This window comes from Salmo salar, chromosome ssa06 (assembly GCF_905237065.1).
Source record: "Salmo salar chromosome ssa06, Ssal_v3.1, whole genome shotgun sequence".
Taxonomy (NCBI): domain Eukaryota; kingdom Metazoa; phylum Chordata; class Actinopteri; order Salmoniformes; family Salmonidae; genus Salmo; species Salmo salar.
In genome coordinates this window covers 41,278,244-41,292,472 of record NC_059447.1, presented here as the reverse complement: position 1 = coordinate 41,292,472, position 14,229 = coordinate 41,278,244, and the positions used below count along the sequence as shown (strand labels likewise).

The window sequence follows — 14,229 nt, the reverse complement described above, 5'->3', positions numbered from 1 at the left end:
GGTATCATCGGATGGGGCCACAGTGTCTTCTGATCCCTCCTGTCTCAGCCTCCAGTATTTATGCTGCAGTAGTTTATGTGTCGGGGGGCTAGGGTCAGTCTGTTACATCTGGAGTATTTCTCTTGTCTTATCCGGTGTCCTGTGTGAATTTAAAATTGCTCTCTCTAATTCTCTCTTTCACTCTTTCTTTCTTTCTCTCGGAGGACCTGAGCCCTAGGACCATGCCTCAGGACTACCTGGCATGATGACTCCTTGCTGTCCCCAGTCCACCTGGCCGTGCTGCTGCTCCAGTTTCAACTGTTCTGCCTGCGGCTATGGAACTCTGACCTGTTCACCGGACGTGCTTGTTGCACCGTCGACAACTACTATGATTATTGTTATTTGACCATGCTGGTCATTTATGAACATTTTACCATCTTGACCATGTTCTGTTATAATATCCACCCGGCACAGCCAGAAGAGGACTGGCCACCCCTCATAGCCTGGTTCCTCTCTGGGTTTCTTCCTAGGTTTTTGGCCTTTCTAGGGAGTTTTTCCTAGGGAGTTTTTCCTAGCCACCGTGCTTCTTTCACATGCATTGCTTGCTGTTTGGGGTTTTAGGCTGGGTTTCTGTACAGCACTTTGAGATATCAGCTGATGTACGAAGGGCTATATAAATACATTTGATTTGATTTTGATTTTATTTTATTATCATGGCCGTAGTTCGATTACAGCATATTGGATGACTGTCATTCATATTCCCATTCACCCAGCTCAAAGTAACATCAATAGGTTTAGGCTACTACATGATACTCAAATTTGTCCTATACCAATCAAGAGATTGCTACAACCTATAGCCTAGAAATGAAAGTTTATACCGTAGGTGTACAGGTCGAGAGACAAATTGGAGTGATCAAGGTGACAGGCACACTCAATACCGCCTTGCATACTCTTGCCTGCATCTAGCTGATCTGGGGTGTAATCTTTAGTCCAAACAGTTGCAAAACGTTTCGAAAGTTTCTATTGGACAAATTCAGGTAGGTCCCGCCCCATTTCGTTTCGTTTAAGACACATTTTGCAACATAATCGTCAGAATGAATACACCCCTGATCACCCACACACACAGTTCAATTTCATAGCAGCCACATAGAGCATTATGACTTTACTTGTTGTAAAATTCCTTCTCACATCTACAAGCTTTCCTCCTCTCACCTTTTCCCTTCACTTGTGGACTTCAGTACACAACACAAAAGCTATCTGTGACTAGGCACAAAAACCTCTCCATGCCAAACCTTCACACCATAACCACTAACCGCTACACAACCTACATCGTCACCATATTATGGTTATAGTAAAACAAAACAAAATGGAACCAACACATTAGTAAACCCACAATCCAATCCCAAGTGTACAATCACGCATTACACTGTACAGCAAGTAGTTTAGCAGGTAAACCCGCGGGCCCCGGTGTCAATACATTTATAAAACCAAAAGCTTACATTGACTTGGAGGAGTTGCAGTGTTGGATAGCCTTAGCCAGCTAGCTAACATAAATAGCATTCCTCTCTGTTTGAGTCAGGTTCTTTGGGTAGGCTAAATTAGCTGCAATAGCTAAGTGAAAGGTAGACTAAGATGAATTAAAAATAAAATTAAAAATAGCTAGCTCTCTCTCTCTCTCTATGCTGCTTCAACTATTGCCTTTCTCTCTTTGAGTCGACTACTCACTACACTTTATGCACTGCAGTGCTAGCTAGCTGTAGCTTATGCTTTCAGTACTAAATTAATTATCAGATCCTTTGGATGGAAAACGTGTTAGTTCTTACTGCAAGAGCTCTGATAGGTTGGAGGATGTCCTCCAAGTGTAGTCCAAATTATTATTATTATTATTATTTATTTTTTAATTCACCTTTATTTAACCAGGTAGGCTAGTTGAGAACAAGTTCTCATTTGCATCTGCGACCTGCCAAGATAAAGAAAAGCAGTTTGACACATACAACAACACAGAGTTACACATGGAATAAAAAAACATACAATCAATAATACAGTAGAAAAATCTATATACAGCATGTGCAAATGAGGTAGGATAAGAGAGGTAAGGGCAGACAGGTCTGGAGGGAACCAAGTGCTATATCTATTCCTAGTTCTACATTTTTTTGAATGGAGCGTGCTTATTTAAGAATAACCAGGCATCCTCTACAGACGGGATGAGGTCAATGTCATTCCAGGATACCCCGGCCAGGTCAATTAGAAAGGCCTGTTCGCAGAAGTGTTTTAGGGAGCGTTTGACAGTGATGAGGGGTGGTCGTTTGACCGCAGACCCATTAAGGATGCAGGCAATGAGGCAGTGATCGTTGAGTTCTTGGTTGAGAACAGCAGAGGTGTATTTGGAGGGCGAGTTAGTTAGAATGATATCTATGAGGGTGCCCGTGTTTACGGATTTGGGGTTGTACCTGGTAGGTTCATTGATAATTTGAGTGAGATTGAGGGCATCAAACTTAGATTGTAGGATGGCCAGGGTGTTAAGGATGTCCCCGTTTAGGTCACCTAGCAGCACGAGTTCAGAAGATAGATGGGGGGGCAATCAATTCACATATGGTGTCAAGGGCACAGCTGGGGGCAGAGGGTGGTCTATAGCAAGCGGCAACAGTGAGAGACTTGTTTCCGGAAAGGTACATTTTTAGAAGTAGAAGCTTGAATTGTTTTAGTACAGACCTTGATAATAAGATAGAACTCTGCAGGCTATCTCTGCAGTAGATTGCAACACCGCCCCCTTTGGCAGTTCTATCTTGGCGGAAAATGTTATAGTTAGGGATGGAAATTTCAGCGTTTTTGGTGGTTTTCCTTAGCTAGGATTCAGACACGGCTAAGACATCCTAGGCATTGAGAAATGAAGAGAGAGATATAGTCTCTAGAGACTTTTAAACCAGGTGATGTCATCGCACATGTGGGAGGTGGAACAACATGGTTGGTTAAGGTTAAGGCATTTTGAGCAGGGCTATAGGCTCTACAGTGAAATAAGACAGTACTCACTAACCAGGACAGTAATGGACAAGGCATATTGATATTGATATTAGGGAGAGGCATGCGTAGCCAAGTGATCGTATGGGTCCAGTGAGTGGTTGGGCTGGCTGGGGACACGGCGATTCAGACAGTTAGCAGGCCGGTGCTAGCAAGCTAGCAGTTAGCAGGCTGGGGCTAGCAAGCTAGCATATAGGCCTTAGAGGGACGTCGCGATGGGGGAAAAGTCTGTTTTTGCCTCCTCGTGCAGTAACGTCAATAGACCAGTCGTGGAATTTGTAGGGTTCCAAGTATCAGAGGGGTCCAAGTCCAATTGGCAAAATTGGCATCGTGGTCCAAGAAACTGTCCGGTGGATCAGCTAACAGTCCAATATGCTATAGATAGCTAGCAGGCGGCGGTTAGCAAAATGGGCCTTCAGGGGACGTCGCGCCTGAGGGACCTGATGGGATCCTCGGGCATTGTGTAAGTCTATGGAATGGGGTGAGAACCACGAGGCTCCTAGGTTTTGAATTATTGAAGTCAATGTACCCAATGAATTCGCCAGACATAGGCTATTTCTTTTACACAACAACGTGTAACTGTGACTAAACTGGCCATTGTTTTATTAGAAAAAATATAGCCCTTTATAATGTCCACTTATGTACATATGCTGTTTATAGCATCTTAACGTTTTTAAACAAAATAGATAAAGAATTTGTCCAGCCTTTGCTGCTACGCTTGCAGATATGCATAATATAACACCTTATAGTTGCATTGTATTGACATTCCCAGCCTTATTTACAGTCGTCCGTTTTTTGTTCAAAATATCAAGTCATTGAAACTGAAACACTGCATCGCGAATGGGTGGCGGCAGCAAACAATGTACTAGGCCAGCCATAATTTACAACCTGATCAAAATATTATTTGGACTACCAAGAAATGTATTGGTGAATTATATTATTCATGCATTGAACTGCATCAATCTATTCTGCCAACAATGCCTTACTGTACAACATGGAATTTTGAGTCAAATAGAACCTATTTTTAAAACCTCTTATAAAGTTGGTTTTGAAGCATAAACTGGGAATTTGATATGTTTTACTGATATTATGATTGTCCGTTTGTTTCATATCTGCAAAGTAGTTCAAATGCTGTCAGGTCCAGTTTAAATACTTCAAAATCAAATAATTATACAGTAGTTGGTTCTCTGAGCTTGACACCAATTAGCACAAAGGAAAAATGTGACCTGTAATTGTTTTTTTTCTATGTGCCAGAATTGAATTTGTGCCTCTTTTTCCAAGAAGGATCATAGTGATTGTATCATATGTTATCGCAGCATAAAGAGTAGATAAGCTAAACATTGTGGCCATTAGGGTGTCTTCACTTGTTCTCCTATCTCTGGTGGTTTAGTCTTCTATGAAAGTTTTGTTTACAATATTTCATGGTATTGTGTAAAAAACTATTATAAAAATGTGAATACTGAATGTGTTATGATGAGAAGGAATTCAAGAAAACAGCCAACTGACCAAGAAACATATTTAAATACATTTTATTTGCAATGTCCAGCAATGCAATATGGTATGAAACAACAGATTTACAGTGTGTTTTCTTTTATCTTTCAGTATGTTTATCTAGTGTCATCTTTACAGTACAACCAATAAATATATAGAGCACTTCCTAAATAGCACTGAGCCATAAAAATGCATTAACATTTTAACCAGTAGAAATAAGTATAAGTACAACGTTTTTCCTGAATAGCAAATTGTATGCAGTGATACTAATGCATTTTGAAAAGTCCTTTATACAAGTCCCTCACTTCAGTCAACCTCTTCAATGGTTGGGCCTTGGGAGCTGGCACCAGAGCTGGTCCGTGCCTGATCTCCACAGCAACCTGTGGGCATCCCTCCCTGCTGGTACAGCTTGGTAATTATAGGCTGGCATACTTTCTCCAGCTCCTTTAGCTGATGCTCATACTCCTCTTTGTCACCCAGCTGGTTGTTCTCCAACCAGGAAATGGTCTGGTCGCACCTGTCCACCACTTTCTTTTTGTCCTCCTCGCTGATCTTGCCTTTCATGTTGTCGTCCTCCACGCTGCTCTTCATATTGAAGGCGTACGACTCCAGGGAGTTCTTGGCTGCTATCTTCTCCCTCTGTGCTTCATCCTCAGCTTTGTATTTGTCAGCGTCCTGCACCATCCTCTCAATATCCTCTTTGCTGAGCCGGCCCTTGTCGTTGGTGATGGTGATCTTGTTCTCTTTGCCCGTACTCTTGTCCACCGCTGATACGTTCAGAATGCCGTTGGCGTCGATGTCAAAGGTCACCTCGATCTGAGGGACTCCTCGTGGGGCAGGGGGGATCCCAGAGAGCTCAAACTTCCCCAGGAGGTTGTTGTCCTTGGTCATGGCTCTCTCTCCCTCATAGACCTGGATCATGACCCCGGGCTGGTTGTCGGAGTAAGTGGTGAAGGTCTGGGTCTGTTTGGATGGGATGGTGGTGTTGCGTTTGATCAGGGCGGTCATGACCCCTCCGGCGGTTTCGATGCCCAGGGACAGGGGAGCCACATCCAGCAGCAGCAGGTCCTGGACGTTCTCAGACTTGTCGCCAGACAAGATGGCCGCCTGGATGGCAGCGCCGTAGGCCACCGCCTCGTCTGGGTTGATGCTCTTGTTTAGCTCTCGGCCGTTGAAAAAGTCCTGCAGGAGCTTCTGGACCTTGGGGATCCGGGTGGAGCCTCCGACCAGGACGACGTCGTGGATTTGGGCCTTGTCCATCTTGGCATCCCCGAGGGCTTTCTCCACAGGCTCCAGGGTTCCCCTGAAGAGGTCGGAACACATCTCCTCAAAACGAGCCCTGGTGATGGAGGTGTAGAAGTCGATGCCCTCAAAGAGGGAGTCAATCTCAATGCTGGCCTGGGAGCTGGAGGACAGTGTTCTCTTGGCCCTCTCGCAGGCTGTCCTCAGCCTCCTCAGAGCCCGCTTGTTCTGGCTGATGTCCTTCTTGTGTTTCCTCTTGAACTCCTCCACAAAGTGACTAACCAGGCGGTTGTCAAAGTCCTCCCCGCCCAGGTGAGTGTCTCCAGCCGTGGCCTTCACCTCAAAGATCCCATCCTCGATGGTCAGGATGGACACGTCAAAGGTGCCCCCACCCAGGTCAAAAATCAGGACGTTGCGTTCTCTGGACATGCCTTTGTCCATGCCGTAGGCGATGGCTGCCGCAGTGGGCTCGTTGATGATTCTCAGCACATTCAGCCCAGCGATCACTCCAGCGTCCTTAGTGGCCTGTCTCTGTGAATCGTTGAAGTAGGCAGGGACTGTGATGACTGCATTGGACACCTTCTGGCCCAGGTAAGCCTCAGCGATCTCCCTCATCTTCACCAGGACCATGGAGGAGATCTCCTCTGGGTTGAAGGATTTGTTCTCACCTTTGTAATCTACCTGAACTTTAGGCTTTCCTCCGTCGCTGACCACCTTGAAGGGCCAGTGCTTCATGTCGGCTTGCACGACCTGATCGTTGAACTTTCGGCCAATCAGGCGTTTGGCGTCAAAAACGGTGTTGTTGGGGTTCATGGCCACCTGGTTCTTTGCTGCGTCTCCGATGAGTCTCTCGGTGTCTGTGAAGGCCACATAGCTGGGTGTGGTCCTGTTGCCCTGGTCGTTGGCGATGATCTCCACTTTGCCATGCTGGAACACCCCCACACAGGAGTAGGTGGTGCCCAGGTCAATGCCGATAGACGGGCCTTTAGCTGATGACATCTTGATGGTTTGGAGTTAGTTGCCTACAAATTAATGAAATAATATTTTAGAAATTGATATTATTCTACGAAAACCTAGCTGCAAGTAATGTCAATCTCCACCAACAGAGATTTCAACCTAAATATACTTGAATAACAACCTGACCTGGGTTCAAATACATGCGTATTTAAGTATTTGTAATTCTGATTTTCTATGTATTTGAATATTTTCAAATATTACCACTTCTTTGAAATTTTTCTCAATACTTGTCTCCAAATACATCTCAAATGCAACTAGAAACAAACATGTCCTGGGTTGAAATGCATGGAATATTTACATATTTTAATTTTAAAATACACTTGTCTGTGTATTTGAGTATTTTCAAATACATGGTAATACTTTCCAAATGTATTTCCAAACACATTCCAATATTCAGCTACTTATATTTCAAAATGTATTTTTTTGTACACAGTTTTAGTGTTATACACTAATACTGGCCAGCCACATATTCAGTGGGGTTTAACAAAGACAATGGCAGACACAATCATTTCTGCTAATCTATTACAGAGAAACTCTTTTCACAACAGGCCTACATTTTTTCTATGAACACTCCTGAATAATATTGTGTTGTTGTCTTCACAGAATTAGAGCAGATTTTCTTAAAATGAAGAAATAAATATTTATAATAAAATAATAATATGCTACAAAAAAAGGAATGTAGGCCTAGTCTGTCCAATGAAATAACATAATAAATGTTATTATAATATTATATCTTTAAAATATTGTTTCTTTATTAGTTAACCAAATATTCAGGCATAATGTTACAGCTAAATCGGCTATGTCCACACAACCAACATAGCATCATTTTTATTCTATCAAGTTCATAACTCACAGCCATTATGAAAATAGGGTACTGAATTAATTTCCCTTTACTTACAGTTTATGAATGTAGAGGTCTGTTGAAAGTGTCTCTTCTCTTTTCTTGCTTTCTTTCTCGTTGAGTCGATGTTTGAATCTGAATGTACTTCACCAGAATATATACCATCCCCATTGCCTAAAAAATATCACTCATGATTTCTAGCCATTTCTCGAACTCTCCAACTACATTGCTCAAGAGAGCGCAGCATTCTTGTGCAATGACGCAGGCTGCGAGGCGTATGCATTGGAAGCACAGCAAATGAAAGTTCTCGTTCTTCCAGAGCGTTCGGGAGGCGCGGAGACCTGTCCAGAACGCACACACACAGCACACTAATAGTGAAACCATTATTTGTATTGATTAAAATGATCAAAACCCGTTAATGATTCAAATTTCAACACAAATGAAACAGCATCCGGTTCAACCTTATTCAGTCGACATTTCAGTCTATAGGCTACACTGCAGTTCCTCAACAGTTCACGAGATGTCAGTCTATAAACATTTTCTCACTAATGAATAATAGACATGTATTGTAAGAGAATTGAGTGCCTACTGCACAGGTCGTATGTGCAACTCACCACAAGTTAATGTGCCTCCAGGGAAGATCCTTTTTTTCTATTAAAGCCAGAATATTTAAGATATCCAGTATTAATTGTTAAATGAAAGACAAACGATGAACACACCGGCTAATCCTTCTCTATTCTATTCTATTCTATTCTAGTCAATGCTATTCGGTTCTATACCATTCTAGTCTAGCCTATTCCGTACTGATGGTCTATCAGTTCACATTTGCTTTCCACAAACAAGATATCTCCATGATATCCCCATCATGGGGATGGATGTCTTGTTTATGCTAAGCAAATGTGAACTGCTTGTGACAATCTCCAGGGAATTACAGTCTAATCATATTTAAGTACATTTCTTTGGAAAGACACTGCCAAGTATTTTCTGCCTACTCCAGTTCAACGAGACCACACATGTACTAGGCGCGCTTGAACTCGCACGCCCGACTAGGAGAGGAAGGCTACTGAAGTTGAAGCAGCTAATTCTGAGAGTGTGTGAATAATGCCACAAATGTGTGCTTTTAATACAACAGGTAGACAAACGCATACAAAGCAGAACTTTTCAAATAATCTGCGTGACAACAAAAATAGTTTATCCCAAAATCGTCTATTTGAATGCCGGCTCCCACCCACAACATGAAAAAAATTTCAACCTCGACACAATGATCTCTGTCGTGACCAATGATATTTGCGGCCTGCAATTCGGGGCGTTCCTGCATGTAGACATTCCTGCATCTGCAGGAACCCCTCTTTATAATTATATATGTCAACTTTTAAACTAGAACAGGCGGAAGGTTGGGGGTGCATTAATGCACAATACCGTTGGATGCCAGCTGCCGATAAACCCCACAGAAGAAGGGGCGGCAACATAGCTAGCTGGCTATACACCAGTAGTCAGTGTCCCTCGTCCCGACCTGTAGGGCACTGTTTTCCTGTAGGGCAGTTCTGTTATCGTCGGCGAGGGCAGGTGTTCGGCAGGTGGGAGCGAAGTAAACTGTGTGTTATTTTAGCCAGCTAGTCCGGTACACAGCAGGTAGGAGGCGTGGGCGACACCGTGTGCTATCTAACTAGCAAGCTAGATGTGCTAGTGGGATGGGGGCTACGGGTTGACCGTGTGTTTTGCCCCCGCCTGTCGGGCATGGATTTCTCTGGTCCATGGAGCGACACTGCTAGCACATGATGTCGCTCCCGCCTGCTGGGGGATCCAAGACACTTCATTTAGTATGATATGCTATGTGGTCGTATGGTATGTATTAATTTGTGGATGTCCATCTTCGACTTGGTATGATATGTTACGAATTGGAAAAACATGTTGAAATCAAATTCTATTGGTCACATACATGTGTTTAGCAGCTGTTATTGCAGATGTAGCGAAATGCCTGTGTTTCTAGCTCCAACAGTGCAGTATTATCTAACAAGTAATATCTAACAATTTCACAACAGCACACACATTACACATAAATCTAAAGTAAAGGAATGGAATTAAGAATATATAAAATGTCAGAGCGGCATAGACTAAGATACAGTAGAATAGAACACAGTATATAAACTCAGCAAAAAAAAAGAAACGTCCTCTCACTGTCAACTGCGTTTATTTTCAGCAAACTTAACGTGTAAATATTTGTATGAACATAACAAGATTCGACAACTGAGACATAAACTGAACAAGTTCCACAGACATGTGACTGACAGAAATTGAATAATGTGTCCCTGAACAAAGCGGGGGGGTCAAAAGTAACAGTCAGTATCTGGTGTGGCCACCAGCTGCATTAAGTACTGCAGTGCATCTCCTTCTCAAGGACTGCACCAGATTTGCCAGTTCTTGCTGTGAGATGTTACCCCACTCTTCCACCAAGGCACCAGCAATTCCCGGACATTTCTGAGGGGAATGGCCCTAGCCCTCACCCTGCAACAGGTACCAGACGTGCTCAATGGGATTGAGATCCGGGCTCTTTGCTGGCCATGGGAGAACACTGACATTCCTGTCTTGCAGGAAATCACGCACAGAATGAGCAGTATGGCTGGTGGCATTGTCATGTTGGAGGGTCATATCAGGATGAGCCTGCAGGAAGGGTACCACATGAGGGAGGAGGATGCTTTCCCTGTAACACAACTGATCCAAGATGGCGTAGCAGTTTGACGTGTGTGTAGCCAGTCTTTTTTGTATATATCTTAATCTCACTTTCTATCTACGAACTAAATATACTTTCCTGCAACCCGCCTCACCCAATGTGGTAAGGATCTGCTATTTTTATTCCTGATAACTGGGACTTCCATCAGGAGCTAGCCAGCTAACTAGCTACTAGTCTTTGTTAGCCACGGCTAGCGGTATTCACCTTTTTCTCGGTCACCAGCCAGCCTTAGCTCGGACAACACCTTCCAGTCTGCACAGCGCGATATCAACCCAGAGCATATCGGACTGCTTCTCTCTACTACATCACCGGATTCCTGCCGCTCTGGATCATTACACTGGATCATCGCAGCTAGCTTCCTGCAAACGAGTGGCTACTGTTAGCTAACGCCTCTGTCCTGAAGCAAGCACCAGCTAGCCTCGAGCTAGGCCCATATACCAGCTAATTCTAGGGCTACAATACCTCCTTTGCCAATTGACCTGGACCCCTTTATTGTCGACACGGCGCCCCGCCGGTCCATCACAACCGGACTGCCGACGTGATCGCCCGATGTGGTCTCAACAGGCTATTCTGTTACAATGGCCCGCTAGCTTTTCTGAACACTGTGTCCCCTGCTCGCCAAGCGTAGTAGTGACTACCGAACGGGACCCTGATCTATTGCTGCTCTTTTGACCCTATGATCACTCGGCTACACGGCTGATGTCCCTGGACTGTTTCAATAACACGGTACCTCATTTTGTTTACCTATCGGCCCCAGCCTCTAACTCAGGTCCTGTATGTAGCTAACTGACCCGCTCTGCCCAATCATCGCCATTTACCCATTGTTGTCTTAGCTCTCCTGATCAACACCTGTGATTGCTTTATGCCTCTTTCTATGTCAATATGCCTTGTCTACTGCTGTCTTGGGTAGTTCTTACTGTTTTATTTCACTGTATAGCCCTCAGTCCCGCTTAAAATGCCTTAGATAGTTATTTTGTCCCACCCCACACACATGCGGAGACCTCACCTGGCTTAACTGGTGCCTCCAGAGACGAAACCTCGCTCATCGTCACTCAACGCCTAGGTTTACCTCCACTGTACTCACATCCTACCATACCATTGCCTGTACATTATGCCCTGAATCTATTCTGTTCCCAACACACTAGACGACCAGTCCTTATAGCCTTTAGCCGTACCCTTATCCTATTCCTCCTCTGTTCCTCTGGTGATGTAGAGGCTAACCCAGGCCCTGTAGCCCCCAGTTCCACTCCTATTCCCCAGGCGCTCTCATTTGTTGACTTCTGTAACTGTAAAAGCCTTGGTTTCATGCATGTTAACATCAGAAGCCTCCTCCCTAAGTTTGTTTTATTCACTGCTTTAGCACACTCCGCCAACCCTGATGTCCTAGCCGTGTCTGAATCCTGGCTTAGGAAGGCCACCAACATTTCTTAAATTTCCATCCCCAACTACAACATTTTCCGCCAAGATAAAACTGCCAAAGGGGGTGGAGTTAGCCTGCAGAGTTCTGTTATGCTAGCCAGGTCTGTGCCCAAACAGTTCGAGCTTCTACTTTTAAAAATACACTTTTCCAGAAATAAGTCTCTCACTGTTGCTGCTATAGACCCCCCTCAGCCCCCAGTTGTGCCCTAAACACCATATGTGAATTAATTGCCCCCCATTTATCTTCAGAGTTTGTACTGTTAGGTGTCCCAAACAGGATATGCTTAACACCCCGGCCGTCCTACAATCTAAGCTAGATGCCCTCAATCTCACACAAATTATCAAAGAACCTACCAGGTCCAACCCTAAATCCATAAACACGGACACCCTCATAGATATCATCCTGCCCAACCTGCCCTCTAAATAAACCTCCTGCTGTCTTCAACCAGGATCTCAGCGATCACTGCCTCATTGCCTGCGTCCGTAATGGGTCCGTGGTCAAACAACCACTTCTCATCACTGTCAAATGCTCCCAAAAACACTTCAGCGAGCAGGCCTTTCTAATCGACCTGGCCCGGGTATCCTGGAAGGATATTGACCTCATTCTGTCAGTAGAGGATGCCTGGTTATTCTTTAAAAGTGCTTTCCTCACCATCTTAAATAAGCATGCCCCATTCAAAAAATGTAGAACTAAAGAACAGATATAGCCCTTGGTTCACTCCAGACTTGACTGCCCTTGACCAGCACAAAAACATCCTGTGGCGTTCTGCATTAGCATCAAATAGCCCCGGCGATATGTAACTTTTCAGGGAAGTTAGGAACCAACATACACAGACAGTTAGGAAAGCAAAGGCTAGCTTTTTAAAACAGAAATTTGCATCCTGTAGCACAACTTCCCAGCTGCCCACTGCGCTGAGTCTAGGAAACCGATAAATCTATGATAATCGAGAATTTCAATAAGCATTTTTCTACAGCTGGCCATGCTTTCCACCTGGCTACCCCTACCCTGGCCAACAGCTCTGCACCCACCGCAGCAACTTGCCCAAGCCCCCTCTGCTTCTTCTTCACCCAAATCCATATAGCTGATGTTCTGAAAGAGCTGCAAAATCTGGACCCCTACAAATCAGCTGGGCTAGACAATCTGGAACCTCTCTTTCTAAAATGATCCGCAGCAATTGTTGCAACCCCTATTACTAGCCTGTTCAAACTCTCTTTTGTATCGTCTGAGATCCCTAAAGATTGGAAAGCTACCGCAGTCATCCCCCTCTTCAAAGGGGGAGACACTCTAGACCCAAACTGTTACAGACCTATATCTATCTATCCTAACCTATCTTTCTAAGGTCTTCGAAAGCCAAGTTAACAAACAGATTACCGACCATTTTCAATCCCACCGTACCTATCCTGCTATGCAGTCTGGTTTCCGAGCTGGTCATGGGTGCACCTCAGCCACGCTCAAGGTCCTAAACGATATAACTGCCATCGATAGAAGACAATACTGTGCAGCCGTCTTCATTGACCTGGCCAAGGCTTTCGACTCTGCCAATCACCGCATTCTTATCGGCAGACTCAACAGCCTTGGTTTCTCAAATGACTGCCTCGCCTGGTTCACCAACTACTTCTCAGATAGAGTTCAGCGTATCAAATCGGAGGGCCTATTGTCCGGACCTCTGGCAGTCTCTATGGGGGTGCCACAGGGTTCAATTCTCGGGCCGACTCTTTTCTCTGTATACATCAATGATGTTGCTCTTGCTGCTGGTGATTCTCTGATCCACCTCTACGCAAACAACACCATTCTGTATTCTTCTGGCCCTTCTTTGGCACTGTGTTAACAAACCTCCAGATGAGCTTCAATGCCATACAACACTCCTTCCGTGGCCTCCAACTGCTCTTAAATGCAAGTAAAATGAAATGCATGCTCTTCAACCGATCGCCCGCCTAGCATCACTACTCTGGACGGTTCTGACTTAGAATATGTGGACAACTACAAATACCTAGGTGTCTGGTTAGACTGTAAACTCTCCTTCCAGACTCACATTAAGCATCTCCAATTCAACATTAAATCTAGAATCGGCTTCCTATTTCGAAACAAAGCATCCTTCACTCATGCTGCCAAACATACCCTCGTAAAACTGACTATCCTGCCGATCCTTGACTTCAGCCATGTCATTTACAAAATAGCCTCCAACACTCTCCTCAGCAAATTGGATGTAGTCTATCACAGTGCCATCCATTTTGTCACCAAAGCCCCATATACTACCCACCACTGCGACCTGTATGCTCTCATTGGCTGCCCCTTGCTTCATATTCGTCGCCAAACCCACTGGCTCCAGGTCATCTATAAGTCTTTGCTCGGTAAAGCCCCGCCTTATCTCAGTTCACTGGGCACCATAGCAGTACCCACCCGTAGCACGCGCTCAAGCAGGTATATTTCACAGGTCCCCCCCCCCCAAAAAAAAAAAAAAAAAATCACTGAAGCTGGAGACTCATATCT

The 14,229-nt window shown here is 44.5% G+C and overlaps 1 protein-coding gene across 1 annotated transcript; it reads right to left on the bottom strand.

The window, feature by feature from the left end:
• Positions 1 to 4,510: 4,510 nt before the first annotated feature.
• Positions 4,511 to 8,046, bottom strand: LOC106607232 (heat shock 70 kDa protein). Its single transcript, XM_045720591.1, has 2 exons — positions 7,646 to 8,046; positions 4,511 to 6,752 (listed from the first exon to the last, which is right to left on the bottom strand). Exon 2 carries the CDS (start codon positions 6,727 to 6,729, stop codon positions 4,795 to 4,797), a length of 1,935 nt encoding a protein of 644 aa, XP_045576547.1. The 5' UTR covers positions 6,730 to 6,752; positions 7,646 to 8,046; the 3' UTR covers positions 4,511 to 4,794.
• Between the last annotated feature and the right edge of the window lie 6,183 nt (positions 8,047 to 14,229).